The 27,577-nt window shown below is 50.8% G+C and overlaps 6 protein-coding genes across 6 annotated transcripts; 3 read left to right on the top strand and 3 right to left on the bottom strand.

The window, feature by feature from the left end:
- Positions 1 to 1,634: 1,634 nt before the first annotated feature.
- B0T26DRAFT_689484 (uncharacterized protein) lies at positions 1,635 to 3,095 on the top strand. Its single transcript, XM_060441037.1, has one exon. It carries the CDS (start codon positions 1,854 to 1,856, stop codon positions 2,694 to 2,696), a length of 843 nt encoding a protein of 280 aa, XP_060303595.1. The 5' UTR covers positions 1,635 to 1,853; the 3' UTR covers positions 2,697 to 3,095.
- A 207-nt stretch (positions 3,096 to 3,302) lies between these two features.
- On the bottom strand, positions 3,303 to 6,056 carry B0T26DRAFT_746588 (uncharacterized protein; the record flags this gene model as incomplete). Its single annotated transcript, XM_060444710.1, has 3 exons — positions 3,303 to 3,344; positions 3,721 to 4,037; positions 5,867 to 6,056. The coding sequence occupies 3 exons, from the start codon at positions 6,054 to 6,056 to the stop codon at positions 3,303 to 3,305; spliced, it is 549 nt and encodes a 182-aa protein (XP_060303594.1).
- A 1,230-nt stretch (positions 6,057 to 7,286) lies between these two features.
- B0T26DRAFT_689477 (uncharacterized protein) lies at positions 7,287 to 7,635 on the bottom strand. The gene has a single exon (XM_060441036.1). It carries the CDS (start codon positions 7,601 to 7,603, stop codon positions 7,394 to 7,396), a length of 210 nt encoding a protein of 69 aa, XP_060303593.1. The 5' UTR covers positions 7,604 to 7,635; the 3' UTR covers positions 7,287 to 7,393.
- A 463-nt stretch (positions 7,636 to 8,098) lies between these two features.
- On the bottom strand, positions 8,099 to 10,999 carry B0T26DRAFT_79505 (P-loop containing nucleoside triphosphate hydrolase protein). Its single transcript, XM_060446901.1, has 3 exons — positions 9,266 to 10,999; positions 8,466 to 8,509; positions 8,099 to 8,338 (listed from the first exon to the last, which is right to left on the bottom strand). The coding sequence occupies exons 1-3, from the start codon at positions 10,826 to 10,828 to the stop codon at positions 8,311 to 8,313; spliced, it is 1,635 nt and encodes a 544-aa protein (XP_060303592.1). The 5' UTR covers positions 10,829 to 10,999; the 3' UTR covers positions 8,099 to 8,310.
- Positions 11,000 to 12,186: 1,187 nt separating this feature from the next.
- On the top strand, positions 12,187 to 13,774 carry B0T26DRAFT_689474 (uncharacterized protein). The gene is made up of 3 exons (XM_060441035.1): positions 12,187 to 13,081; positions 13,130 to 13,196; positions 13,227 to 13,774. The coding sequence occupies exons 1-3, from the start codon at positions 12,410 to 12,412 to the stop codon at positions 13,448 to 13,450; spliced, it is 963 nt and encodes a 320-aa protein (XP_060303591.1). The 5' UTR covers positions 12,187 to 12,409; the 3' UTR covers positions 13,451 to 13,774.
- Positions 13,775 to 16,941: 3,167 nt separating this feature from the next.
- Positions 16,942 to 18,195, top strand: B0T26DRAFT_633254 (uncharacterized protein; the record flags this gene model as incomplete). Its single annotated transcript, XM_060436524.1, has 2 exons — positions 16,942 to 17,908; positions 17,969 to 18,195. The coding sequence occupies 2 exons, from the start codon at positions 16,942 to 16,944 to the stop codon at positions 18,193 to 18,195; spliced, it is 1,194 nt and encodes a 397-aa protein (XP_060303590.1).
- Between the last annotated feature and the right edge of the window lie 9,382 nt (positions 18,196 to 27,577).

The raw sequence follows: 27,577 nt of genomic DNA, 5'->3' as shown, positions 1-27,577 counted from the left end.
GTTGTGCATTTTCTGGTTGTGCATATTCCTGTCTCCCTATTCTTGCGATCAAAGGTCATTGAGTGGGAGCCCCCAATGGAGCACAATACACGCCAATTCAAGAACACCTTGCCAGCAAGATTCTGCACTACAAGTTAACCTGATACTATTATAGCCAGAAGTGTCTTCTGGGAAGAGGAGATTGTTGTGGATAAGATAACTATAGAGTGTAGACCAAGGTACCTGATCTACTCCCCATTGACAAATTCTGCTTGGAACTGAAAATATCGAAACTGCAACCTTTATATTCTGCTGCGTCTGCTTCGATAACGATTGCCTTAAGGTGGAACTTCCATAGTTACATTGGGCGGCAAAAAGTTTGAAATCCAATTTCGTACCCCGAAAGCCGCTAGCCGTATTAGGAATAAATAATATTTTAATATTTCGTATACCAACCTTCCGCTTTAATAAAGGCCATAACGCGGTGAGGCATTGAACTCGCTAATCTATCTAGAATTGCTTAGTCAATTGCATGCTAGGCATGCTGTGCAGCACTAATTAACCTCTGTAAGGTCTCTTCTGTATCTGGAGCATGCTCAAGCTCTGGATACTCCCGGTATATCTCGGCCTTCATGAGTGCCCAGAGGTTCTCGATTGGGTTAAGGTCTGGAGAGTACGGTGGCTAGACCATAACCTGAATACCGAGTCTATCGAGAACAGCCTTTACTATCCGAGCTGTATGTACCGAGGCATTGTCGTGCATAACGATATCTCCAGGTTGTACAAAGTCTGGAAGCATACCTTCGTACAAACAGCTAATAACCCATCCAGAGACACCTTCTCTCGCCGACAGAGGGTCACCATCAAGGGGGACTAAGCCGGTACGGCTACCATAGCCAAAGCCAGCCCAAAGCATCTTCTTCACACCCTTCCCACTACACAAAACTTCCTTTACATCATGTTGTGCAAGTTGTTCGCATGGCCAAAGGAAGGTCCAAACTGGTCGTATCCCTTTCCCTCTTTCCACAGTACATTCGTCACTCCATTTAAGCCTCTTCCAATCTGCCTCTGTATAATGCTCGCAGCGTCGAGCCCAAGCGAGTCGTGCGGCAGCTTATGTATCGGTTAATTGAGGTCTCCACAATTGGCGCCATTTTCGTTTACCCATTTCGTGAAGAAGGCCTCGGAGTGATCGTTCTTTGATCACATTATCCACCGAATCGAGAAGGTCTCTATGAGATACGTGGGGATTCGTATGTGTGATTGTATCGTAGATTTAGTCTCGTTGTTCTTCGGTAATCTTGCGTGGTGCTCCTGACCGCGGTCGTGTCCGATTGTCGGTTCGAAGAGCCTCGCGTCGTATTGTAGTCTTTATCGTACTGAGGGGGGTTTCTGGATGTAACTTATGAATACGTGTAGGGCCATGTCTTGAAGAATATAGCTCACATATACGCGAGCGTGTTTGAGGTGATAATTCCGACTGTCGTGCTATGGTAGTAGGATTGTTGTTTTGTTATTGTTAAAAAAATTGGTTGTGAGGGGAGACTAATACGCGTCGTCTTCTTCTAGTTAGCGGCTTACTAGCGGCTTTCGGGGTACGAAATTGGGTTTCAAACTTTTTGCCGCCCACTGTAGATATATCACAAAAGTGAAATGGCCCATACCCGTCACCACGTACACATTTTATAGGGTTACACGGGTGAACAATACAGCACGGCACAGTTCCTACTTCCTGTTCATGGCAGGGGGTCGGCAGCCGGCGGTCGTCTACGTCTTGATGGCGACATCTCGACATGATCCGACATCGGACATGAAGAGTAATCACTAATTATTTCTCCAGTTTGCCCGCAGCCCCCGCCTGCGTCGCCTTCGTCATGTCAAAGACGGAGAAGGTCAAGACTAGGCCGAGCGCCACCAACTTCCAACACTGGTTCCTTTTACATCCACAGCTTAAATTCCCAGACAAAATGGCAGACACTACAGAGCCAACGCCACCGGTCCAGCCGAGCCAGACAAGCCACGTGGCTCTCAAAGATGACGCGACCGCAGAGAGAAACCAAACCGAGACAACCACCGAGACAACCAGCGAGACAACCAGCGAGACAAACACCGCGCCAGAACCGGCGCGCATCGCCATGGCGCCGCCGTCGCTCGCCGGCGACGACGCCGCCTTGGCCAAGCTGGCCGCGCTCATCAACAGCATCTACACGGTGGACCAGGCCGGCATTGTGCGCGCCGACTACCGGCGCACCAACAGCGCGCGGCTGGCGGCCATGGTGCGGTCCGGCGAGCTTGCCGTGGCCTGGTCCTCGCCATCGTCATCATCTTCAGAGCAGGAAACGGAAATAGTATTGGGCTGCGTGGCCATCCATAACCACACATCCCCCTCCGAGGACTCGCACGCGCACGCGTACGTCGCCGAGTTCGCCATGCTGGCGTGCGATCCGCGCTTCCGCGGCACCGGCACGGGCCGCGCCCTCGTGCTCTTCGCCGAGGCACACGCCCGCGGTGCTCTGGGGGCTGAGATCATGCTCTGCGAGCTGCTCGCGCCTGCTAGCTGGGAGCACCCGTTCAAAGCCCGCCTCGAGGCCTGGTACGCGCGCATGGGCTACCGGTTCGTGGCGACCAAGACGGATGTGGCGGCGCGCTGGCCGCGGCTGGCGCAGTTCCTGGTTACCGAGAGCGAGTACCGCGTTTTTGAGAAGGCGCTGGTTTGAGGGTTTGAGGGTGTGCGGGATAGGGGGCGCTACGGCCTTATATACCTAGTTTCGTGAGCTACCGCTGCGCCAACCAGGCAAAACAGATACTCGTTGCCTGGAGGTCTGGGTCCCGTGCCTGTCTTACCTAGTGCAGGGCGATTAGGGTTTAGGTTGCGAGTAAGTATCGCTACCTGGGCCGAATATCGCGCTGTTCGTGCTATACACCCCTTTGGACTAGTCTCTGAGGTCGTAAATTAGTCTATTTGTTCGTGGCGCTCTAGCCACGATTGTGCCTAGGCGTTGTATCGCGATGCAATCTCAGGGGGGTGATGAATAGTACGTTGATTCATGTCTAGTGCTACCTACGGTTCTAGCTGATAGGACCTAATTTATGTAGGTGCGGGCCGATCTCCGTGCAGCACGTTCCTCCGTCACGTGCCTATGCACCCGACCCTCTACATCCTTTGTCGTACGGTCCAAAGTGTCGCTATTCTAACGCTATTTACCGGTATGGTGTTTCTTAAAATCTTTAGTGTTTCCAATTTTGGGTGTCTTTCCAATTAGTCTTAAATGTCCTTTTCTTGGTGCTTTTGGTCTAATTGAAGTAGATATGTGCTCCTTGTCTTATGCTTTGGTCTGCCGCTTGAGCCTTGGGTACAGGGCTGGCTACCCGGCAAGTTAGTTCAACGTCCCAGAGTCAGATTCTGCATGGCCAGAGTCAGATTTTGCATGGCACGGGGCTACGATAGACAGAATCACATTTCTTTTAGCAATCAAAGCAGAGGCGATACCCGTGTGAAAGAGACACATACAAGGGCAGGCTGGTTTGTGTCCACGACTGGTGCTTGGAGACATGATGCTATAACGAGCGAGTCTGGCTAGACGTAAAAACAAGGGATTGATGACTAACTGGCACAGAGAGACTTTTTCCAGCGGCGCTCAGGAAAGAAGAGAAAGCAACCACTCTACAATCCACCCCACACTGGCTCGTCAGACCCACCCCTGGACTGCACCAGTCCCGCGTTTGCGCCGTTCGCCCTACTGGCAGTGGTCCAATGCGCCGCCCTGCGTCGAAGAAGTTGTCGAAGTCGTGGCCGTGGCCTAGCCACAGCCTGTAGAAGTCCTCGCCGGCGCACATGCCGAAGCCAACCTGGTTGCACGCCGCCGATGTCTTGCCGTCGGTGCAGCTGCAGCACTGCCACTCGTCCTGCGCCGCGCGCTCCCCAACGGCCGCCCCGAGGGCGGCCGTGGCCATGGCCTGCTCCTCTAGGTCGTCTGACCTGACGCTGGCATCTTTCAGCTGAACGGAGCCACCGTAGGCGAGCTTGCGAGCCGGAGGTGGCGTAGAGAGGCTGTATTCTATATTACCGTAAGAGTGCCGAAAGTTTCTCACACTGCGGTTGGCTAGTTTTCGTCCGTGTCGAAATGGACTCGAGGGACTGGTCGATCGGATAATCCTCGGACGTGTTAAGCCGTTAAATGCTGCTTTGTTGTCGTGAGGCCGTTATAGGAAGGATCGCCTTGGGGGGATTCCAATTGCAGCTTTGTAACCTGCAGGAGCGCGCGGCAGGGCAAAAGCGCCGCAGGCACTGGGGGTCCTAGAGGGCTTGCCCCCTAGAAATCCAACAATTAGACCATGAACATCGAAATATACTGTGGTTACGTACAAAAATTTTGCCCCCTTGTTAAGTACCGACCAGGGACCCTGTATTTTTAGTGCTAGACTAGGCCCACCTCGGCCAGATTTCTACCACAATTTCCTCCATACCAGAATTTCCACCTTACAACTAATAAGCTAGCCTGCAAGCTACCACAATGCCTTCTAACCGCCACCTTGCTGCTGAACAGCGTCAGCGTATTCGTACCCTCTATTTTGACGGCCACCTTAGCCAACCCCAGATCCAAGAAGCCACCGGTTATACAAAATACCATATTCGTCATGCGATACGAGCTCTTTCGGCCGAGGTTGCACCACGGTCTGGTCGGCCACGTGTTATTACATCTAATCAAGAGCTGGAGCTTATTCAGTATGTGTCTTTATCGAAAGAGCACCGCAGGATGAGCTTCTTGGAACTTTCTATAGTCCTTTTTAGCAGCCTTTTTAGTTGGATTACGATTCGCAATGCCCTTTACCGTCACGGATTTCGCCGTCGAGTTGCTCGCCGAAAGCCCCCTATTACAGAAGCCAACCGGAAGAAATGACTAGCTTGGGCTATAGAACATGAAGATTAGACTCCTGAGCAGTAGCGTATAATCCTTTAGAGCAATGAGACTTGGGTAGTTAGTAGCCCTCATCATAAACAGTACGTTATACGCCAAATCGATGAGGAATAGTACCCTACCTGTATCGTGGAAAAACACCAGAGAAAGGGAGGGTGGATGTTTTGGGGTTGTTTTTACGGCTCAACTAAAGGCCCTGGAATCTTCTGGGAAAAGGAATGGGGATCGATCAACAATCTTACCGCAGGCATATCTTACCCGACATCCACGAATTCATCGACGATACTTTCGAGCGGCACGGTTTACAGCTTTCTTTTATGCAAGATGGCGCACCTGGCCACCGAGCGGCTGGCACAAAGAAGGACCTTGAGAATCCGAAGATCAAAGTGATTGAATGGCCCCCTTTTTCTCCAGACCTGAACCCTATGAATCTTGTTGGCCGTCATATACCAAGTTGAAGACCTACGTGGAGGAGGCTTGGCAACAGCTCCCGGAATCCCATCTCCAAACATTACTTGACTCGATGCCTAGCCGGTGCGAGGCAGTGATCAAGGCGGATGGAATGCACACAAAATACTAGCTGTAGATCTAGTGGTTATATTGTACAGTATTGCTAGCGCGGAACCCCTGTCAGTTCTGAGATACTTGATGTGGTGGGAAACTTACCCCTGCACCGCAGTAGAATTATCACGAGAATTTGTTTTGGTGGTAGGATAGCTGTCAATCCGTTGTGGGTGGTCCGTGCGGTATCTTCAACTTTCTAGCCAGCTCCCCCGCCAAAATGAACCAGTTTCTTCGTAATATAACTTCAATCGCACGCCCGATTTAACGCTTTCCAGCTATGAATAGGCACGCCGAATACTTTACGATTATTACCCTATTGATCTCTACTAATATATTACCCGGAGCGCGTGTTTTTCGAGGCGCCGCGATGGCTGCGGTTGGGGTCCCTCAACCGCAGCCCCCACCGCCCGATGCGCCAAATGCAGGCGCCAAATCTAGGCGGCTATTGGCGATGGATTTCTTATAGTTGCTCAGGACTCCGATTATGGTAAGGTCCCCGTAGTGGAGTACGACGTCGACCTTGCCGGGGAGCGACGCTGGGTCGGGGAAGGCATCGTCGTACGTATCTGAAAGAATGAGGAAGATAGTCGCCATTGTATTGGGTAGTAATATTTTTCAAATGCGGGCCTACCGACTTGGACTTGGTGAGAAATATATCGGGCTACTATCTTATTCAAGCTAGGGTTCATCGTCTCTAAGAAGCCTGACGGTAATGATGACGTTGACTAGTAGGAGTTCGCTAATCCCGACGGGGGTGAGCCTGTTAGGTACCATCGGCGGCGCAGCGACGGCTGCAGCAGTAATGACGCCAAGCGACGAAAAAGATGTGCCGCCGCCACGGCCACCGCTGGAATGCCACTAGCGCAACGATACGATTGAGCCTAAAAGAATACTGGCAAGGGCGCCCGTGAAAAAAGAAGTGCCAAAAACATACAGCACTAGGGATTCGCTGGTGGTCACCCACTCAACTACTAGTCTAGCGGTCGGAAGCCTTGTCTCTGAGACTCAAAGTGGCTGAAAATGAGGGTATACAGGAGTCGAAAATGGGGCTCCAGAAGAAAATGCGGCGTCTTATCTCTTATCTTGATTAAAACGGATTCCGTGTCGAGTTTAGCTGATAGAATGCCGTTTTTAGAAACGCCCACTACTCCGTCTCGCATAGGCACGTGAAATGGAATGCCTAATTAAAACTGTCACGCGCATTCACAGGGCAACGGAAATGAAGCATTTGATGCAGGGAGGTAAGGCTTGAATTGTCTGAAAAGGTCTAATCTCTTGTTCCCTTTGGCAGGGTCAAAAGTCTCTTTTTTATAGTTATGAATAGTGGCAAAAGCTGGTGGCGAAGAATCACATAGCAGCTTCTATATCTTTCTTGCTCACTAATCCCAATATTGTGACAAAATCGCTACGGAATATACCGTAAATAGAGCTCTTAGCGGTACCATGCAGGGTCTTGTAGCCAATATTTACCCAATTCCACCGAAGCTCCCCTGCTAGCGTCGATAGCTTCCTCTTTTCCTTAGCTTTTAGATTCTCCGAATATAGTACAGACCGAAATCAGTGTCCACGATTTCAATGTTCAAACTTTCTCCGCACGGGCCATTTTGTCCTAGCTGTGGGTCACACAGTACATCGCAGGTCGCTTTATATCGAAACAAGTCGGCTCCAAAACTTGCTGGAGCCGGGAGCCGGAAGCTTGGGGGAACAAAAATGCATTGACTGCTTTCGGCGCTTGGCTCGCGCGCCACCACGTGCGAACAAGTCCTGTAACGACCGACTAATCAAATACAAGGCCATAAGGCTCAAACTAACCCACTAATTGCATACCTAATCTACAATACTGTCTAGTACATACTATACGTATCACTCGTCTCATAAGAAAAAGCTAGAAGAATCTTCCAGATACGTACAAAGTAATAATAAAGCCCACCCTAGCTACTCCACTTTGCAATGGTAGCCAAAGACGATAGCGTTTCGGGATGCTTTTGGCCAAGAACCCGCCGCTGAGCCTGGGTACAATCCTCCATCAGAGCTAAAGCATTAGCGTGTCGACCTTGACTTTTCCAAGTACAAGCGAGGTTGGCCATGCTCGACAGCGTATCTGGGTGATCGGCCCCGAGCTTGGTCTTGCGAGTCTCCATCACCTGCACAAATAGCTTCTCGGCCTCCTCCCACCGGCCCTGGTTCCAAAATGTCGACGCTAGGTTGGCCATGCTCGACAGCGTAGAAGGGTGATCGGCCCCGAGCTTGGTCTTGCGAGTCCCCATCACCTGCACCCCCAGCTTCTCGGCCTCCTCCCACCGGCCCTGGTTCCCGTATGTCGACGCTAGGTTGGCCATGCTCGACAGCGTAGAAGGGTGATCGGCCCCGAGCTTGGTCTTGCTCGTCTCCATCACCTGCACCCCCAGCTTCTCGGCCTCCTCCCACCGGCCCTGGTTCCAAAATGTCGACGCAAGGTTGGCCATGCTCGTTAGCGTATCTGGGTGATCGGCCCCGAGCTTGGTCTTGCGAGTCTCCATCACCTGCACCCCCAGCTTCTCGGCCTCCTCCCACCGGCCCTGGTTCCAAAATGTCGACGCAAGGTTGGCCATGCTCGTTAGCGTAGAAGGGTGATCGGCCCCGAGCTTGGTCTTGCGAGTCTCCATCACCTGTACCCCCAGCTTCTCGGCCTCCTCCCACCGGCCCTGGTTCCAAAATGTCGACGCAAGGTTGGCCATGCTCGTTAGCGTATCTGGGTGATCGGCCCCGAGCTTGGTCTTGCGAGTCTCCATCACCTGCACCCCCAGCTTCTCGGCCTCCTCCCACCGGCCCTGGTTCCTGTATGTAGACGCAAGGTTGGCCATGCTCGTTAGCGTATCTGGGTGATCGGCCCCGAGCTTGGTCTTGCGAGTCTCCATCACCTGCACCCCCAGCTTCTCGGCCTCCTCCCACCGGCCCTGGTTCCAAAATGTCGACGCAAGGTTGGCCATGCTCGTTAGCGTATCTGGGTGATCGGTCCCGAGCTTGGTCTTGCTCGTCTCCATCACCTGCACAAACAGCTTCTCGGCCTCCTCCCACCGGCCTTGGTTCCTGTATGTAGACGCAAGGTTGGCCATGCTCGTTAGCGTATCTGGGTGATCGGCCCCGAGCTTGGTCTTGCTCGTCTCCATCACCTGCACCCCCAGCTTCTCGGCCTCCTCCCACCGGCCCTGGTTCCTATATGTCGACGCAAGGTTGGCCATGCTCGTTAGCGTAGAAGGGTGATCGGCCCCGAGCTTGGTCTTGCTCGTCTCCATCACCTGCACCCCCAGCTTCTCGGCCTCCTCCCACCGGCCCTGGTTCCTATATGTCGACGCAAGGTTGGCCATGCTCGTTAGCGTAGAAGGGTGATCGGCCCCGAGCTTGGTCTTGCTCGTCTCCATCACCTGCACAAATAGCTTCTCGGCCTCCTCCCACCGGCCCTGGTTCCAAAATGTCGACGCTAGGTTGGCCATGCTCGACAGCGTAGAAGGGTGATCGGCCCCGAGCTTGGTCTTGCGAGTCCCCATCACCTGCACCCCCAGCTTCTCGGCCTCCTCCCACCGGCCCTGGTTCCCGTATGTCGACGCTAGGTTGGCCATGCTCGACAGCGTAGAAGGGTGATCAGCCCCGAGCTTGGTCTTGCTCGTCTCCATCACCTGCACCTCCAGCTTCTCGGCCTCCTCCCACCGGCCCTGGTTCCAAAATGTCGACGCAAGGTTGGCCATGCTCGTTAGCGTAGAAGGGTGATCGGCCCCGAGCTTGGTCTTGCGAGTCTCCATCACCTGCACCCCCAGCTTCTCGGCCTCCTCCCACCGGCCCTGGTTCCAAAATGTCGACGCAAGGTTGGCCATGCTCGTTAGCGTATCTGGGTGATCGGCCCCGAGCTTGGTCTTACTCGTCTCCATCACCTGCACAAACAGCTTCTCGGCCTCCTCCCACCGTCCTTCGTCGTAATATACGCGACCAAGCCTAAATCCCACAAAATCCCCATATCTTCTCCGGTCCCTATCTTCGGCATTGTTTTTGCTTATATCCGGAAGATGTACCATCAGATGTCGGCGGAACTCAGGCTGCTCCTTTCCTCCTGTCATTTGACAGCACGCCGCTAGAATAAACGTTATATACCACCAGCGCCACAATCGATCTGGCTCGTTCTGCTTCTGCATTGCTCGCCATTGCACAAGACTGTGCATGGTCACTCCAGGCCACTGCCCCTCCGCTCGATGCAGCAGGCTGTAGCGGACCAGTACATCGCGGCTCTGCCGGTACCGGAAACTATCCCATTCACCCTTGTAAAGTGATAGAAACTGCCGGAGACCGACCGGCATGACTTCGTCAGCTTCACCGTCTAGCTGAGCGTCGACCGTTGTCATGCCAAGACACGCCAGACGGAACAATTCGTCCTGCACAATGCTGCCTTTGAACTGCGCTAGGAAAGTCAGCAGTAGCTCGGGCTGCAGACGCGAATGCTCTCTCTTAATCTTCTCGAGGGTGGTATCCCACACTGTCCACACCGTCAACTGTGTTGGCAACAGCCCCCGGAAGCCGTCCATTTGTAGGAGCTCATCGCGGTGTCTGTCGTAATCCGCAAGATACTGCGACAAGGCATGCTCAGGTGCGGAGTCGTTGCTAATGTAGGCGCCCGCAAGGTCGATGGCAAGCGCCAGATATCCAAGTCGTTGCGCTATCTTGCCGCAGTCGCGTCGGATCCCCTCCGAAGCCGACTCTACGCTGGGCTGTAGGTGTTGGAGGAGAAGCGCCACTCCTTCCACCGGTAACATAACGCCAACGTGCACCGGTTCGCAGGCCCCTGGGACGAGCCTCACGCTTCTGTCGTCGCGGCTGGTTACGACGACGCTTCCCCGGTTCCCCTTTGGCATGATCTTCTGGATCCCCCAGCTGACATCGTCTGCATTGTCAACAATCACCAGCCATTCGTTGTCTGTCTCTGTTCTGTCGCGAAGCCATCGGAGCACTGCTTGCACGACTCCGTCTGTCAGAACGGACTCTTGCTTCTCCGCACGCTCCTCTGGAAGCCTAAGCTCGGCGGCACATCGTCTGAAGCTAGATCGCACTGCCTCCTCGTCTGTCGCGTCGATCCAGAAGATGGGGTTGTATCGATCTTTATGCTTCTCGGCGTAGGCTAGCGCCAGCTGGGATTTGCCAGTCCCACCTAATCCGTAAAGAGCAACCGCGTATGGAACGCTTGCTTTCTCGTGCCGTATCTGGAGCTTCTGCTCGAGTTTCGCCGACAGCTCGGCTCGCTCCGTATAGGTATGCACCGTCTCAAGCGGGACAGCGTAGTAACGCTTCACCGTCTGAGTGCAGGACTTTGTTACTTCCATCAACTTCGAAAGTATTATCATGTAGCTTTCGTTTTTTGATGTAAACTTATTGAGCCCATAGTGGTCAACAGATAGCCCGATGTTTCGAACGTTTCGGTACTCATAGGTGGCGGACTGCTCGCGGACACACTGGATCTGGCATTAGCATTCGCACCGTCTAGGCTGACATCCCACGGTAATTACAAATTGCTGCCATTGAACGAACCATGTCCGGAGAATTTGCGTCGGTCTATTCTCAAAGAAGTTAAAAACACGTAAGTCGTCTGGTGCAGCCGCTACAAAGTCCTTATGTAGGTCGAGCAACGAAGTTGAATCATATCCCAAATTAGCCAACAGCGGTGGATTCGACCCAAGCGGCTGAAGAGCTTGTGCCGCTAACCAGCCCCATGTGCCGAAGCTGGTCCCGCGATGCGGCGCACCTAGGAAGAGAATCGCCTTAGTATGGTCAATGATGTGGCCAAAGTCTCGCCTCGCTCGGGCTTGAACAAGTGCCTACTACAGTCAGTATACGCCGTTATCTAGAGCGGCTTGTCGGCTTACCCGTTTGACAACCAGACCACCAAAGCTGTACGCCACGAAGATCAAGTTCCGGCTTTTCTCCTAGGGCCGGAGCGCGTCAGCAATATTCCAAAGCCGAGCCTAATCTTCAATACTCACCATCTCGGACGCACGGATCCCCCCATTGATGTGCTCAAGGAGCTCATTTCCGAGGTTTGTCAACCGTGTATGCACCGCATCCCTCTTCCAGTATGAGTCGTAGTTGTAAAAGAATATGCGAATGTCGGTGCTGCCCGTCGGAAGAATGTCGCAGGGGAGAAAGTCGCTGACCCAGTTCACGAACTCGCTATCCGGCGCCGCTTCCCCAGGTATGTTGCCCCCGGTTATAGGTTTCGTCGCTCGCCACGTCGTATCGGGGTTAGATCCTAGGCCGTGGACGAAGACAATACTACCTCTGTTAGAAATCTCGCGTGCAGCAGCACCTCGGTTGCACGTACTCAAATCCGTCTGCCTGCCTGGGCAAACCGTTGGCGCCCGTTGGGACGAGTTCGAATCTCGCCTTCGGGGCTTGGTTAGAGTCTAGCCGGCTGGGTACTCTCTTTGCGGCTTGGCCGTAGAGAAACGCGATCGAGAGGAGAAAGATGAGGAGGTATGCTGCCGTCGTCAAGTCCATGGCGGCTCGGCTGTTTCCGTAGTGGGGTCGACCCCGCTCCTTCAGATGATCGGGTCTGTGCAGTTTCTCGTCGCAGCCGATGTCACCTCCCGGCTTATCAACGGACCTAGGGTTTGGTGTGTGTAGGTGTTTTTGCTTTGCGTGGTAGCTTTGACGTTTGTAGCTGGGTCGCTAGATAGTACTGTAGAAAGCGGTATTGGACTCTGCACAGAACGAAAAGCGTTGGAATATTTCAGCCCACCGTAAGCGAGTTGTTGTTGCCTGAGGTTGGAAGCGTCCGCCCTGCGGGGTGGGGTGCCCGCTCCATCGTCAGCGATCGACGTCCAATTACGACGAGGCGGCCAGCTAAGCCCCTCATGAGGCACTTTTCATCATGACTATCTACCTAATGGCCAACAAATTACCTCCAACTCGCCATCTAAATACAACAGATGTCTACTTTAATCCATTCTCAAATTCCTTTTCCACCATCCTGTGCTCCGAATACAGACCGTCTCAGCCCTTACGATGGCGTAAGCATTCAAAATGGCTCATCCGAACCAGAAAACGCGGCAGGATCTATAACGCACGTACCAGGAGATCCCTCTATCAGTCTTCTCCCCGACAACGTCTATAATCATCTCTCTCATCACCTGGAAACTGTGCTCCTAGACGAGCTTTACGAGAAGCTCTGGATTGTCGCGAAGAAGTCCAGCCGAAACATTGACCCGCTCCATACGCAAAAGGTCAAAGGCCGAAGCATTGTCCCTACTGAGGATCCCAGACTCCATCTCACTTGGCACCCGGACAGAATCTACATAAAGCCCATTCCTGTATTCCTACTCAACTACGAATTTTGGACAACATATCTACAGCCTTCGACACAGAATTCATCTTCAGGCTTCGACAGCTCGATTGCAGTTGGATTCTTGCGGTCATATGCTTTACTCGTGCCGCATCGTCTGGATTTCATGTTGGCGAAAGAGGCCTACCTGATTCCTGACGATGTAAGTGACTGGCTTCAATGGTCAAAATTCATCACCCACTTCCGCCATCTCTCTGATGAGAGCGTCGCGAGGCGATATCATTACGGGCAGTTGCGCATCTCGCGGCTGAACTGGGCCGTCTGAATATTCCGCCCGCGACACGCGAGGACGATGTGGTTCTACGAGATCCCCCATTGGTCTATCACCAGCTTTGTATCGAGGGCGACTATGCCTCTGTTGTTTATCTTTGCCGGTATATCCCTTGTTCTATCATCCATGCAAGTTGCACTCTCAGTGCCGACAGATGACCCTTGGTTTGATGGGCTGAGCGAGTCTGGACTACAAGATATAGGTCGAGGATTTTGGGTGTTCTCTATCGCTATAATACTGGGTTGGGTAGCTCTCTGGGCCCTCTTTCTCAGCATCCCAATTGTTACCCTGGTATGGCAAGTTTCATGGGGATTTGCGAGAGAGAAGAAGCGACGTGCGAGGGTTTTTGCTGCTTGAAATGAGGAACAGGCTGAGGTTGCCAACAGCCGGGTGGCGTTTTGGTAGGAACCGGCTTCTCGGTTAAGTGGAAGTCCTAGCCGCAGATTCGGTCTCTCTTTCGAGGAGCAAGGTCGAATGTCGGTACTCGAAACAGTTCAGGCGAGTGTTGGCGGGGAGGGTTGATGGTAGCCAGGAGCGGCGGCCGGCCTGTCAGCATTCAATACAGATGGAAGTGTTGTCAACCCGGGCCGCTACCCCTATATACTAGACTTAATATATAGTGGCCCGTTCTCGTGACGCGCGCTCGGGTGAATATGTTTGACCGTCTCCCGTGGTGGTTTACTGCGGCACGCAGGGCGGTGCTAGGCCGGCCCGCTAGCTTTGCCGCCTTCCCATGTAAAGTACGATAACGGCTAATGAGAATACGATCATGGTAGCAGCCAAGAGTTGGGACGGGCATCGCCCTGGCGGACAATATCGAGACTAATTACGACCATCGCTATGACCCCCTATCTCGAGCTCGACTTTGTCTCCTCCTCGAGAGCTAGCACAACGACGGGCCTAAGTGAGGTCTCCAGAGAGGGCAATTCCGTAACCAGGGGCAAGGAGCTCGATCAGGCGGGGTCTGGTACGTTAATAGATAGATGGTACGGTACGTCTCCCTGCTTAGAGGACGGTGTTGGCTGTGGCGAGTTACTAACGCTGCTGGCTCTGCTTTCGAGGGTCATGGTTCTGAGTCTATCGCGGTGAACATAAAGTAGAGGAACGGGAGTCGGAAGAGAATACAAATAAATATAAAGGTAAGATATAAAGATATAAGCAAGGGAAGATAGTTGTGAGAACGTGGTTTGCGTAGCTCGAGTACTCGGAAGCTACTCATCCCCGCCTTTAATATCCCCATCCTTAACGCTATCTATATTGAAAGCCACCGTAACTAATTTCCTTATCGTTAACCCGAAGGACTTCCCACGTAATGCTATTAATAGACCTAACTTCGCAAGATACCGCCCACTTTCGTCGAAACGCCAGCGCGGCTTTATCAATAGTCAAACCACTAGGTCCGACTAATAAGGCGTCCAAAAAGGAAGTTATACGATACAGAAGCTCGTCAATATCCAGAACGATATTCGACCAACTATACTCGGTTCTATTGCCACGACACTTCTCAATAAGTAACATATTTCGGACTTACCTACCGATGGTTAGTAGTTAGTATCAATAGCTTGAGTCTCAACGGGCTAACATTACTAGTAAGCAACCCCGACAGCGTTTAGCACTATCGCTGGTGCCGAAAAATGATGGAAGACTTCCAAACTCCGTACTAAACCACGGATGCCTCGTTCGGCCATATCCAAATTCGCAGGGGTAATATTACCGTCACAGAAATTGTGAATGAACGACATCGAGCTTGTAGCCACTATATTCCAGCGCGTAGCCTACTGAAGTGCTATCGTGATGTTTGACGCCGGGGCATTAAGGTCGAGCGGAACGGCCGACGGCAAGCCCATTTCGAGAGAGCGTAATAAAACCGGATAGGTTGAGTTGCTGCCCAGTTTATGGTACGATACAGCCATACAGACGCAGTCGTAGTCAAGGTAGTATCTCTATCGATACCATTTACTAATAAAACCTGAGCGACGGGAGGCAAAGAACTAATCCGGGCCTGTCACGGTCGCCACAGGGCTCATGTGACAGGATTGATTCTATTGGCTGCATTGTGCTTAGGGTGTGGCCTGTGCGCACTGAGCACCACTACCTATTTCTCCGCGCCCTGCGCAGACCCGGCGATAGATTCCTTTCTCTTCCTTAGCTTTAAATCCACATTCGTTGCTGCCTTCAACCAGTGACATCCCTACTGCGTAAGGCGGGCCGTCACAGGGCCCCTATAAGGATTCTATGGTATGGGAGAAGCGAACAAAATTCACTATATAATTATGTTAATATGTATCAGTTGTACTTCATATCATGGAGTTCGTACCTCTCCATTCCCACGCAAATCCAAAAAGCCACCCTCAAGGAGTTTTCTTCTGCAGTGACATCCTTGTGCGAAGTCTTAGACAACAGGAGAGTCTGAGTACACAATATGACTGCGGCTTTGGTGATGATGGCGCTGCCGCTTCCATAAACATCTCCGCACAACCCGCGATAAAGTGCTATGAAAATATAAGCATAGAGGTGAAATCGACTGTCCCCATGGCTGCCTTCTACTTGGCAAATGGCCTCCGTGTAGTACACACTAGATTGGCCGCCACGACGCTCCTGAGCATCCTGGCACCACTAACCCAGGGCACAGACAAGAAGACCGACCGCTTTCTCCGCTGGCTGGTCGCTCTCCAAGAGCGACCTGGCCCTATTAGGTTGGATCTCATCGGGTGTGAGGAGAGGACACAGATGCAAAACAGGCTTGCGAAAGCCGCCGAGACACGCCTCGTAATTCTCCGGCGGAGGAGGTAGAGGCGGCGGTGGAGCTGGCAGTGAACGCTCCGACTCTGTGGCACCATGGCCACGCACCAGCTTCTCAACCTGGCCACCGATAGTTGCCACTAGCTTCTCAATCCGGCCAATGTGGTCTTGTTGGTTAGCGTTCACCAGCTTCTCAACCTGGCCACCGATAGTTGTCACTAGCATCTCAATCCGGTCAATTTAGTCTTGTTATTTGACGCCCACCAGCTTCTCAACCTGGTCAATGTGGTCTTGTTGGTTGACCCTTAGCAGGTGCTTAATCCTATTGTTCGCCAAAGCGCGTCAGTAAAGATCTCAATCGTACACATTGAGACTCGCCTCGTAAATACATATCTCCCCACTTCCTTAACACCTGTCGTATGGAATTCCTCCTGTATTTTTGTTTCCTTTTGCGGTAGGTGAGGTATGCTATGATCTGTGCTATGTGTTAGTCTGAAGAAGTAGAATAGAGCGACATTACAATCCTGAAAGCTGGCATTTCTCTTCATAACCCTCCCCGTTAATGTCTGCTACTGCTCGTTTTTGGCGTTGCTTGGAGCCTGATAGGGGAGATAAAGCAAGGGGTCGCTATTTACGGTTGAATCATGAGTGAGCGGTGACGATGTCTTGGATGTCGCGGACAGTAGTAGTTGGTTTGCGGCCGTATCCTCAGTGTCACGGCAGGTGCCAGACAGGTGGTAAGAGCTGGCACACCCCGACCAGACATTCTGGTTTAGGATGTGGTCAGTGCATAACTGTCAGATGGAATGGCCTAGAAGGTTCTGGAATCTATGGTGCGTAATCTTCGCCACTGGGTTTCGTCATGTAATTGCCACATAAGGAAGTATAAGAGAGAGAGTCTTTTGTGGAAAGACTGGAGGACGAGAACAAGAGCAATTCACTCTGGTGCACACAATCCTAGAAGTGCTGTTGCAGTCTGACAATTAAGAGTCTCATTCATCCGCTCAATCAGCCGATTAGTCAGCCACCTACTATCAGGACTGCGAAGTCAACAGCGCTTCCGACACGCAATTCTTTAACATTCTTTTCCAAGACCAACAGTCAAGATGACCACCACCAACAACGACAAGACTGTCGCGCTGAACAGCTCGGACAACTGGGAAACCTGGAATTTGCAGTTCCAAGCCCAGGCGGTGGCCGGAGACATCTGGTCCCAGATTCAGGGGCTTACCCCTTTTCTCAACAAACCTACCGCCCCTGATCCGGCCAGACACAAACACAAGACCCCTAGTCAATTGTCGGTTACGGTCCGCGGCACCAGCGTATCGGTTGCTGACGACGAAGAAGCTAGCCCAGCTAGTATTCCAATCACGATCGCTGACCTAACCACTGATGGGTTCAAGACTTACCAGATGGAATGGACTATCTACCAAGCCAACCTCAAGGATTATACTCAGCAATTCGACAGGATTGAACGACTGAAGCAGTGGGTATTGAAAACAGTGAGCACGCACTATCAACGTACCTCATGCAAACCAACCAAGTCAATCCTGGATTGGTACAATGCCTTGCAGACTCAAGCAGGTATTAGCGACGACGAGGCGATAGAAGACGCTCGAGAAGCCTATCAGCTAGCAATCAAGCCACTTACACGACTCCCTAAAGACCTAATCAAATGGTCAGAACAATGGGAGAATGCTCTATCTACAGCACAAGACAAAGGCGTACCAGAAGCGACACGGCTAAGATCCTGGTTCAACGACTTTATAAAAGCTGTACAGCCTATTTTAGGCAACTGGGTTACAGCTTACGAGCTGGTGCAACAAACAAAGATCAAGCAGTTAACTCTTACCTATCGGGAAGTTGCCCACGATTTTCGAAAGGAAGCACGGCGACTGGCGAATGCCCGCGTACCGGTTGGCAACCGTGTAGGTAAAGGCTCGTTCGGCCCTTCCTTTGCCGCCATAACTCGTGGTAAAGAGGCCTATCAGGAGGACGCTTCTGATAGCGAAATCGTATCCGATGGGGATGAGGGGGAGCAAAAGGGTCAGAAACGCAAAAGGGTTGGTTCTGGTGAAGGCAAAAGACCTAAAAAGAGACCAAATACGGCCTCGGGCACAGCCAGTATCCCAGATGGCAAAAGACCTAAAAAGAAGCAAGAAGCTTCGGGCACAGCCTCTACTATATGCCCTGCGTGCGACCAGTTCCACCGTCTCGCAAGATGCTTTTATGCATTTCCAAATTTGGCACCTGAGAGTTTTGTGGAGAGAGAGCATATCCGTAACAGGGTAAACAACGCTCTCAAAGACCCACAACTACAAGAGAAGATCAAAGAAATCCAGCTTCAAAAACAGAGCTGACTAGGCCGTAAGATCGGCAGTTGCTCTGGAAGCTTTGTGGTTAAAAAGACAGCTGAGTACCCTTTGAAGAATTCGGCTATTCTAGACTCCGGAACTACTATTCACATATTTAACCAGATTACACGATTTCTCAACTTCCAAACGGCCCCCGAAGGCGATTTTGTGTGGGCTGGGGAGCAACCTGTCGAAATCTATGGGTACGGAACGGTCTACGTCGAGATCCAAGGGCCAAGAGGAAAGCAACTCCTACGGCTTACAGATGTAGCCTACTGCCCTGGATTTGCATGCAACCTAGTATCTTTCCGGCAACTACGAAAGCAAGGATTCTGGTGGGACAATAGTCCTGGCAATAACTGCGTACGCAAGTCCAACAATTCAGTTCTGTGCTACCTACTTGATCGGTACGACCAGTACGTCCTCGAAGACCTTCCAGTACAATATTCCAAAGCTGCCTTCTTTGCACGCCGAAATCTGTACAATTCCTACACCCAACGACGACCCAATAAAGCATTTGCAAGGCTCTGGCACCTACGACTTGGCCACCCTGGCCCACAAGCACTGGAGCACCTCGTGCAATGCTCGTACGGTGTGAAGATCAAAGGGCCCACCACTATTGAATGCGATGCATGTGGCATATCAAAGGCACAGCGGCAAGTCAGACGACGGGCAAGAAAGCACGATGAAGGCCCTGGACTACGGCTAGCACTGGATCTCCACGAATTCGAAGAAGGCTACAATGGCTATAAGCACCTCTTCTTAATCACAGATAGGTGGTCTGGCTTAGCCTGGGATTACTACCTTAAGGACAGAGCAGCAGACTCCATCATCACATGCCTAACCCACCTATTTGGCACTCTGGATCACAGATACCAGATACGACCACAAGTTGTGGAATGCGATAACGAATTCAAGGCAGCCGAGATTCAGACCTTCCTTGGCCAACGATTCGTCAAAACGGAGCCCTCGGCACCATACACACAAGCCCAGAATGGAGGCGCCGAGCGCTCGGGGGGGTGATCAAGGATAAGATTCGTGCAATGCGCACAGGGGCACGCCTACCAGCTACACTTTGGCCAGAAATAGCCAGAGCTGCAGTTTACCTACACAACCGAATTCCACGGTATATCTATAACTGGAAAACCCCATACGATCGATTCCATACACATCTAGCCCACAAAGACGGCATTGTAGTTGAAGACAAGAAGCCAGATCAAACCCACCTTCGAGCCTACGGTTGCAAGGCCTTTGCCATGACAGCAAACGCCATGAAGAAGTCTAACCGGCTTCAACGAACTAACCCAAAGGCTTGGATTGGATACCTAGTGGGATACAGTTCATCCAACATCTATAGGATCTGGAATCCTATAGCCAACAAGGTATTCAATACAAGAGACGTGGTTTTCAACGAGGACGAGATCTTCAATGGCAACTTAGAGGGTCTGAAAGACGATCTTCTTCACGTACGACTAGACGAGCTTAGCCACCTTCTTACAGCAACAGAGACTGTAGTGCCAGAAGATGACATACAGCCCTCTGTATTACAAGAGGATGAGGGGGTCATTTTTATTCCCGATGACGAAGACCAGCCTATGGAAGACCAAGTGCAAGATCAAGAGTCACATCAAGAGTTTGGTTATACGTGTGCACGCTTTGCACCGTATCCTACACCCTCTCTTTCACCGGCAGCACTATTGGCAGCATCAATCCGACAAATCGATAATATCCCACCTTCAAAAACAAGCCAATCAGACGCCAAACCTTGGATGGCAGCCTTTGCCGCAGGGCGGCTAGTACAGGCAGTTAACCACAATGGAAAAACAATTACGAAGGCTACGATACAACGATTGTCAAAACAACCAGGTGGTTTACAAAGAATCTATCGTCGAGATCTACCACCAGTGCCAAAGTCACATAATCAGTTATACACACACGTGCTCAGAGAACAGTTCTTGCAAGCTGAAAAAGATCACTTGCAAAGTCATGCAGAAATGCAGTCGTGGATAGAAGTGGCCAAACAAGGCCAAGAAATCCTAGACTGTATGTGGGTGTATGTATATAAGTACGACAAGCACGGCCGTTTTCAGAAATGCAAGGCAAGACTAGTCGTTAGAGGAGATCAACAAAGACGATCACTCGAAGAAGAAACCTACGCAGCCACCCTCGCCGGTCGATCCTTTCGAACACTTATGGCGATTGCGGCTAGGTTCGATCTCGAGCTCATCCAGCACGACGCAATCAACGCATTTGTCAATGCTCGGCTAGAAAACGACATCTTCATGAGGATGCCACCTGGATACCGGAAGCCAGGTACCATCCTGAAGCTGAACAAGGCATTATACGGCCTACGGCAGTCACCACTCCTCTGGCAAAGAGAACTTACAAGAGCCTTGAAGACCTTGGGCTTCCAGAGCATCCCACACGAACCGTGTATCTTGATGAAAGACGGTGTTGTGGTGTTTTTCTACGTGGATGACATTGTCTTTGCCTACCAGAAAGAAAAGGAGGCATTGGCTAAGGACCTAATTTGTGGTCTAAAGCAAAGATTCAAACTGACAGGAGGTGGTGCCTTGCAATGGTTCTTGGGCATCGAGGTGCATAGAGATCGCAAAAGACAATTACTCTGGCTATCTCAAGTAGCCTACCTTGACAAAATTGTCAACTTGGCCGATACCACACCTACGAAGAAGACTACGGTGCCAATGGCAACTACAGAACTTCTGCCATATAAATACAAGGCTGAGGCATCATCAATTCAGAAATACCAACGCAAAACTGGGTCTATTCTATACGCTGCAGTAATTAGCAGGCCAGATGTGGCTTTTGCAGCATCACGGTTAACAAGATTCAACGCCAATCCTGGCCCAGCCCATCACAAAGCCGCAGACCAAGTACTGCACTACCTACACCATACCAGAACACTGGCATTGCAGTTAGGTGGGCAAGACGACTTCGTTGTGGCAAGCGATGCTTCCTTTGCCGATAATTCCATCGATCGAAAGAGCTCACAAGCCTACACCATGGAACTGTTTGGTGGCTTAATTGGTTGGAGGGCCAACAAACAAGACACCGTTACCACGTCTACCACAGAAGCTGAGCTCCTCGCTCTAGCCCAGGCAGCAAAAGAAGCCCTCTTTGTGAGTCGCTTACTTACAGAACTAGCGGTCCAACTAGACGATAGCAGCATCAAGATTCTGTGCGACAACAAACAAACTATCCGACTAGTGATGGCTGAGGTGGCTACTTTGCAGACCCGGCTACGGCATGTGGATATTCACAACCACTGGCTGCGCCAGGAAGCAAGGAAAAAGAAGATTAAGGTAGATTATGTTCCGTCAGGGGACATGATAGCCGACGGCTTAACAAAGGCCCTCACGCCCCAGAAACACCAGAATTTCGTGCACCAACTACACCTTGTGGATATCACAGAAAGGCTGGCAGTCAGATCCAACATACAGGCTTGAATCTGGGGGGGTGTGTCAGATGGAATGGCCTAGAAGGTTCTGGAATCTATGGTGCGTAATCTTCGCCACTGGGTTTCGTCATGTAATTGCCACATAAGGAAGTATAAGAGAGAGAGTCTTTTGTGGAAAGACTGGAGGACGAGAACAAGAGCAATTCACTCTGGTGCACACAATCCTAGAAGTGCTGTTGCAGTCTGACAATAACCTCACCAACTCAACCTATTTCTCTGCGCCCTGCGCAGCCTTTGGAGCTTTCTCTTCTTTTTCTTTCCTTAGCTTTAGATTCTACGAATACAGCGACCATATTGCAGCCCTGTCTCAAATTAGTTGACTGTGCGGTGACACTCAGACCTAGCAAAGAAAAGCTGTGTATAGCCCCTCTATAGTCAATGTCGTACTATCCGAGGCCGCATCAGCAACGCAGCTAGTTTTGTGAAACCCCTCTAGCCAATGTAAGAGTCAACTTAACTCTATTTTATAATTCCGGCTAGAAGCTAAAGGCCGATAAGACCGCACTCGCTAAAATAAAGGAGGAAGATGAGAAAGATCGCTAGCGAGAAAGAGTGGGGATGCCAAAGGATATGGGATTTACTTCGGAACGCGGGGGTTAGTACCAAGCTGAGAACAATAGAGTCTATACGTAGGAGAAGGGGAGGAGAGCTTTGTTTAGGATAGTTAGATGGTTGGTCGGTAACAAAACGTGATTTCCAGGGCCCTGTACCTTACGATCACCCGTCTCTTGAAGAACGCCCACTCGTCCCAAAAGGGGGGGTATGTTTACAACCTCAAGCAACTCGCCACGGCAGCCACGGGAGCTTGAGGCAAGCAGTGCCATAGCTGTGGGCTCCATCCGCCTCCAGGAATTAGGTAGGGGAACAAGAACACCTACGATGAAGTTGCCACTCCTAAACTGGCATAGAGCAGTATACTAAAGGGGTATTGGGAGGGTCTTAGTGGATTCTGGTGGATTCTGGTGTATTCGGTGGACGTTGGTGTACTTCGGTGGACTCAGGTGCATTATGGTGAAATACACTTCACGTTTAGGATGTGACCTAGAGATTTGGATATTATCTAGAGACAATAGCAGTGACTCTAAATTAATTTTCATATATATTAATAAACTTTAGTCCAGCCAAATTTAATATTTCAAGCACAGTACATAGTATACGCTCTTCCTGGACCAGCCAGTTCTTAACTCTGTTCCTGGACCAGCCAGTTCCCGACCTCTATTCCTGGACCAGCCAGATCAACGCCAGATTCCTAGACCAGCCAGTTCCCACCCTCCATTCCTAGACCAGCTAGATTTTTTTCATCTTTCTTTTCCTCTCTCTTTACTTTTAATTCTTCATTCTTGACCTTTAGTTCCTCTTTCCTCTCCTCTTTCCTCTCCTCTTCCTTCTTAATCCTCGTCTGTTCCTGCTTCTGGTCTTGCTTCTGCTTCTCCTCTTTCTTCTGTCCTTGGTTCTCCTCTTGCTTCTGTTCTTGCTTCTGCTTCTCCTCTTTCTTCTGCTTCTCCTCTTTCTTCTGTCCTTAGTTCTCCTCTTTCTTCTGTCCTTAGTTCTTCTTTTTCTTCTATTCTTGCTTCTGCATTTGCTTCTGCTCTTGCTGCTGTCCTTGGTTCTGTTCTTGCTTCTGTTCTTGCTTCTGCTCTCCCTTCTCCTCTTTCTTTACCTCTTTCTTCTCCTCTCCCTTTTCCTCTCTCTTTTCTTTTAGTCCCTCTCTCCCTAACTTCTTGTCCTCCTGCTCTATCTTTTTATTAAATATCAATTTATTTCCTTTATTCGCCCAAACCATTGTATCTTCCATGCCCTCTCAAGATGCCCATTCGAGAAAAAAATGAATACATATTGTCTCTGGGTCTCGCCAATATGCCTCTAGGCTTATCTTTTGCCTTTCCGGTGCTAATATCCCTCCTAAATAAATTTCGCGATTCATGACTCCATTTAAGGATAGCTTCGCGTATACGCATGCGACTGGGGCAGCGAATTCGGCGACGGGTGATACGTAAATCAGCACTGTGAATATTCGGGGAGTACTCCCGTCGATTGGGATATCGTATTGTAAGCTATTCTCCCATTCCTTTCGCTTCTTAACGAACGCTGTTTTGTAGCTTAATTTTATGCAAATCTGTCCCTCATCAACCGCTATAGTATGAAATGGTTTTGCTGAGCTCCTGGAAACTTCAAAAAGATCATAGTGCCAACGCCAGTCCATTGGCTCAGGTGCCATTGAACGTATTAGGAAAAGGCATGCGGAAAAGAAAAAAATTAATGATAGGATAGGTTTAGAGTGCAGTAAATAGAAAAGGAAGGTGAAGAACTCTTTGGTAATTTTATAAGTCGCGGGCCTTGGCTGCACATCGTCAGCGTTCGTTATTCGCGGCGGCACACCATCAGCGCCCTTAGTGGCACATCATTAGCGCCATTAGCGGCGGCACACCATTAGCGCCCTTAGTGGCACATCATCAGCGCCATTAGGTAGCGGCGGCACATCATCAACGCTATTTCAGCAGCGGCTCATATTCAACGTCAGATCATAATTATTTCATTTTCCTTCTATCCTATATTGTCTATCTCCATTACTTGACTATTTCTTCAATCTCCTATTTACTTACAAAATCATGTCGAGAACTCTTATCGCATTCAAATTATTTCCAGGTCTTAATTATGGAGATTTTCGGGTAGATATTATTTACCAAGATAATTCCAACGGAGAGAAGCACCTACAACGAACTAGTTTACACGAGTTAATCGGAAAATATCTCGAGCGAGATTGAGACTCCCTATATGGACCTATCAACTTGGAAAACAGCGGCCACATAACGAAAGACAACTCTCAGATACTATAGAAGGCGATGGTAGAATTGTTAGCTGCTGTTGAGAATGGATGATTCAGGCGGCGTCAGGTGTGCCAGGGATGAGGAAACGAGATTCAACTGTCCCTAACTAATTTGCGATTCGGCGATTTGCGACAGCTTTAAATACGTCAGCGCAAGCCACCCCCGCACTCACCGTCGACTTGCTCCCGAACTTTGACCCCGCCTGGAGAACAACCACCCTCAACCACTCACCAACATCAACAGACATTGGCATTTATACATGCGATTAATTTCATTATAAATCCTTCTAGGTCTCTTAGTTTTTCCAGTATGGGTGTAGCATAGTCAGCACTGGGAACTGGGATTAACGGTGTGCCGTTACGCCACGGACAAATATATACTTATTGCCTGGTACTGGGTTTGGCCCGCGCCTCCTCCCGTCCAAAGCCGAGGTTGCGTTTGATGGCGGGCGGGGTGTGCAAGAAACGAAGGAGGTGGCTGCCGCTAGTAGAATATGGATGAATAAAAATCTTGGGTATACTTTATCCCGGAGCGGGCGTTGTGGAAGGGCCACGCTCTAGTGTACACGCGTAGGTCTGCAGCTGCCGTCCTTGCCCATTTGGAAAGGTGCGCTACCTAATTCGAGAGTGGTGTTTTCACACCACTCACGAATTCGGTATAGCGGCTGACGTCACGCCTTTCCCCACACGCCTGCCGAGAAAATAGCAAGCCCAATGTGCAACGTCGAGGGAAAATGCAGCTGATTTACCTTGTTGCTCTCTTGTCTGAGCTGCACCTAGTACTGTGACAGATATTACGAATCCATATTATGAACTTAAGTACCTAAGTGGACGATGCCCAAAATTGGGTTCTCAATAATACTACGTTAATATCTATATACAGCTGTAATTCGACGAGCGTCCTATGATCCGCTGTATCCGTCTTCCCCCACCACGATCCACTCATCGCTCCGGACGTCATTGTGCCGGTCAACGCGGCTTTCGAATTCTCGACAAGTCTTTGTCCAAGCATCTACGTGCTGCAGAGGGCCCATCATATATGAACAGTATTTGTCAGATAGCCCGTCCATCATATCAAGTGGCAAGTCTCTGGCTGCCTTCGCTTTAATGGCATCATAGAGGTAGTAGCGGACAGCGGGATGGCATCCGTCACCCATGACACGCTCGAACGAGAGAGCCATCCGTTCCCACACGGCTTGCTCGTTCAGACCGGCCCGGCCGCGTAGCAACTGGTTGAAATCAAGTAAGTATGAACCATGCGTAGGACCCAAACACCTGTCAGTGCTCAAGGAGAGAATTCGGCTGCGCCAGAGCAGAGCCGTGACAACCAAGACCTTCAGCTCCGGGCTCCGTGACTCGAGCATTCTCTCCAGCGTGTGTTGGTAGAAACTCTCGCCCTCCCGTGAGGCCAGCCAGCTGCGTAGCCCGGGCTCAGCTGTAGAACAGCGAGCAATACTGCATATAAGCACCAGCATATTAACCCCGCCATCCTTGAGCGAAGACACCTCGCGATGTAGTATTGATCTGCTGTTGGTAAGCACAGGTTTTAGAGAGGTGGCACATGGGGGTTTGGCATTCTTACATCGTGAGCCGAATCTCATTCAGCTTTCCGTATCCAATGTTGTGAACCAATTCTGTCTGCAGAATCCTGCAAACCTCATCCGGAGCCCCAATCGGGATGTGTTGCAGCAGTCGCTCACATGATAATACGTCAAAATCCACCGGCGTCTCAGACCCCAGAATTGCACCGGATTGTAAGAGAATCGCCTCCATCCTCCTTGCATCGAAGCTGCCAAACGACGCCAGCTCCGTGAGGTCAGGGTCGAGGCCGAAGATGTCGCCAAATGCCGCAAAACTCTTGTTAGCTGACCAGGCCGTATCAAAGCAGCGCTGCCGTATATCCCTCTGCCCACTGACCGACTCGAGGACACCACGAAGTAGCGATACTCTATGCAACTCCGCTTGCCAATCTCCCACCGGAAACCATACGGCTTTCTTCTTGCCGAGCTGCCGAAAGTGCTGGACCCAATCGTCTACGGTCTTGTTGACGACCTCGAGGGCAGGAGCGCTGTCGTAATCCCTGAGCAGGCACAGTCCGAGGAATACGCAGCGCAGCAGAAGCTGGCAGAGGACCTGGCGGTCGGAATTCTAGATAATGTCAGTAACCCGCCTAGAAGCTGAAATCCAGGGACATACTAAGTCAGGTGGGGGACTTTTGGAACACCCCTGCTATGGAACAGCCCCTGAATCGGACCCCGCACAACACCACAAACTTCAATTGCCAACAACTTTGTCAATTAATTAGCTACAATGATGAAGTCTTCAGTATCGGATTCTCCTGATTCTTCTCTTTTAGAATAACTAAGGTCCTCTCTGCCAGCCTCTCTCTGTGAGGCACGAACCTCCTCAATTCCAGCGAACTGCGTATTAGGGTCGACTTGGACCTTCCTTCTCTTTCGGCCTCTTGTGCGTTCTAGGCTTTTTTCTGTAACCTCCAATTGATGCGCCGTATTGGCTAGTTGGAAAACCACGTAATCGAAGGCTTTTGCGGCCTTGCGTATGAAAAGTCGGTCGTTGGCAGTCCGTTTCTGGCCGGCTAGAAAAACCTGCCCCTGAATACGGAAATCCTTCGGCTTTTTAGGGGTAAACCATATAGGCCGGCCCTCTTTTCAGCAACAGTGCCTTCGTCGAAGCCGGAAACAACCTCGTTATGCTTGGCTCTGTACCGGGCTTTTAGAGGGCCGAAAACCGATAAATCCAGGGGCTGGAGAACGTGGGAGGTGTGGGCTGGTAGAAATAACAATTGTACGTTATTAGAAAAGGCTAGCCACATGAATTCTTCGGTGGTATGACTACCGTGGCCATCTAAAATAAGGAAGCGCTTCTCCGAGGGGGTAGCTGGCCGAGTCTCTGGAAGAAAGATATTGCGGAGCCATGCGACGGCAGTATCATCGTCAGACCAGCCGTTTTCAGTGGGTTTCCACTTCCAGCCCTTAAATGGCTGTAAATCGCGTGGATACCATTGTTGTTGAAGGCTTCCACCTTTGAAAATGACGACTGGGTTCAAATACCGGCCGTCAGCG

This window comes from Lasiosphaeria miniovina (assembly GCF_030549165.1).
Source record: "Lasiosphaeria miniovina strain SMH2392-1A chromosome Unknown B0T26scaffold_1, whole genome shotgun sequence".
Taxonomy (NCBI): Eukaryota; Fungi; Ascomycota; class Sordariomycetes; order Sordariales; family Lasiosphaeriaceae; genus Lasiosphaeria; species Lasiosphaeria miniovina.
Note: the sequence above shows the minus strand (reverse complement) of the source record. Positions and strands in the feature narration are given on the sequence as shown.

What these genes read in the sequence shown, in the direction of transcription:
- B0T26DRAFT_689484 (XM_060441037.1), top strand. Translation starts at nt 1,854, where the DNA reads ATGTCAAAGACGGAGAAGGTCAAGACTAGGCCGAGCGCCACCAACTTC.
- B0T26DRAFT_689477 (XM_060441036.1), bottom strand. Translation starts at nt 7,603, where the DNA reads ATGGAGACTCGCAAGACCAAGCTCGGGGCCGATCACCCAGATACGCTG.
- B0T26DRAFT_79505 (XM_060446901.1), bottom strand. Translation starts at nt 10,828, where the DNA reads ATGATAATACTTTCGAAGTTGATGGAAGTAACAAAGTCCTGCACTCAG. An exon ending in ACCAGGGCCGGTGGGAGGAG is followed by an intron (nt 8,510 to 9,265) that starts GCCGAGAAGCTG and finishes CGGTGGGAGGAG; the next exon opens with GCCGAGAAGCTGTTTGTGCA. An exon ending in ATGGAGACGAGCAAGACCAA is followed by an intron (nt 8,339 to 8,465) that starts GCTCGGGACCGA and finishes CGCAAGACCAAG; the next exon opens with CTCGGGGCCGATCACCCAGA.
- B0T26DRAFT_689474 (XM_060441035.1), top strand. Translation starts at nt 12,410, where the DNA reads ATGTCTACTTTAATCCATTCTCAAATTCCTTTTCCACCATCCTGTGCT. An exon ending in TCTCGCGGCTGAACTGGGCC is followed by an intron (nt 13,082 to 13,129) that starts GTCTGAATATTC and finishes TGGTTCTACGAG; the next exon opens with ATCCCCCATTGGTCTATCAC. An exon ending in TCTGTTGTTTATCTTTGCCG is followed by an intron (nt 13,197 to 13,226) that starts GTATATCCCTTG and finishes CATCCATGCAAG; the next exon opens with TTGCACTCTCAGTGCCGACA.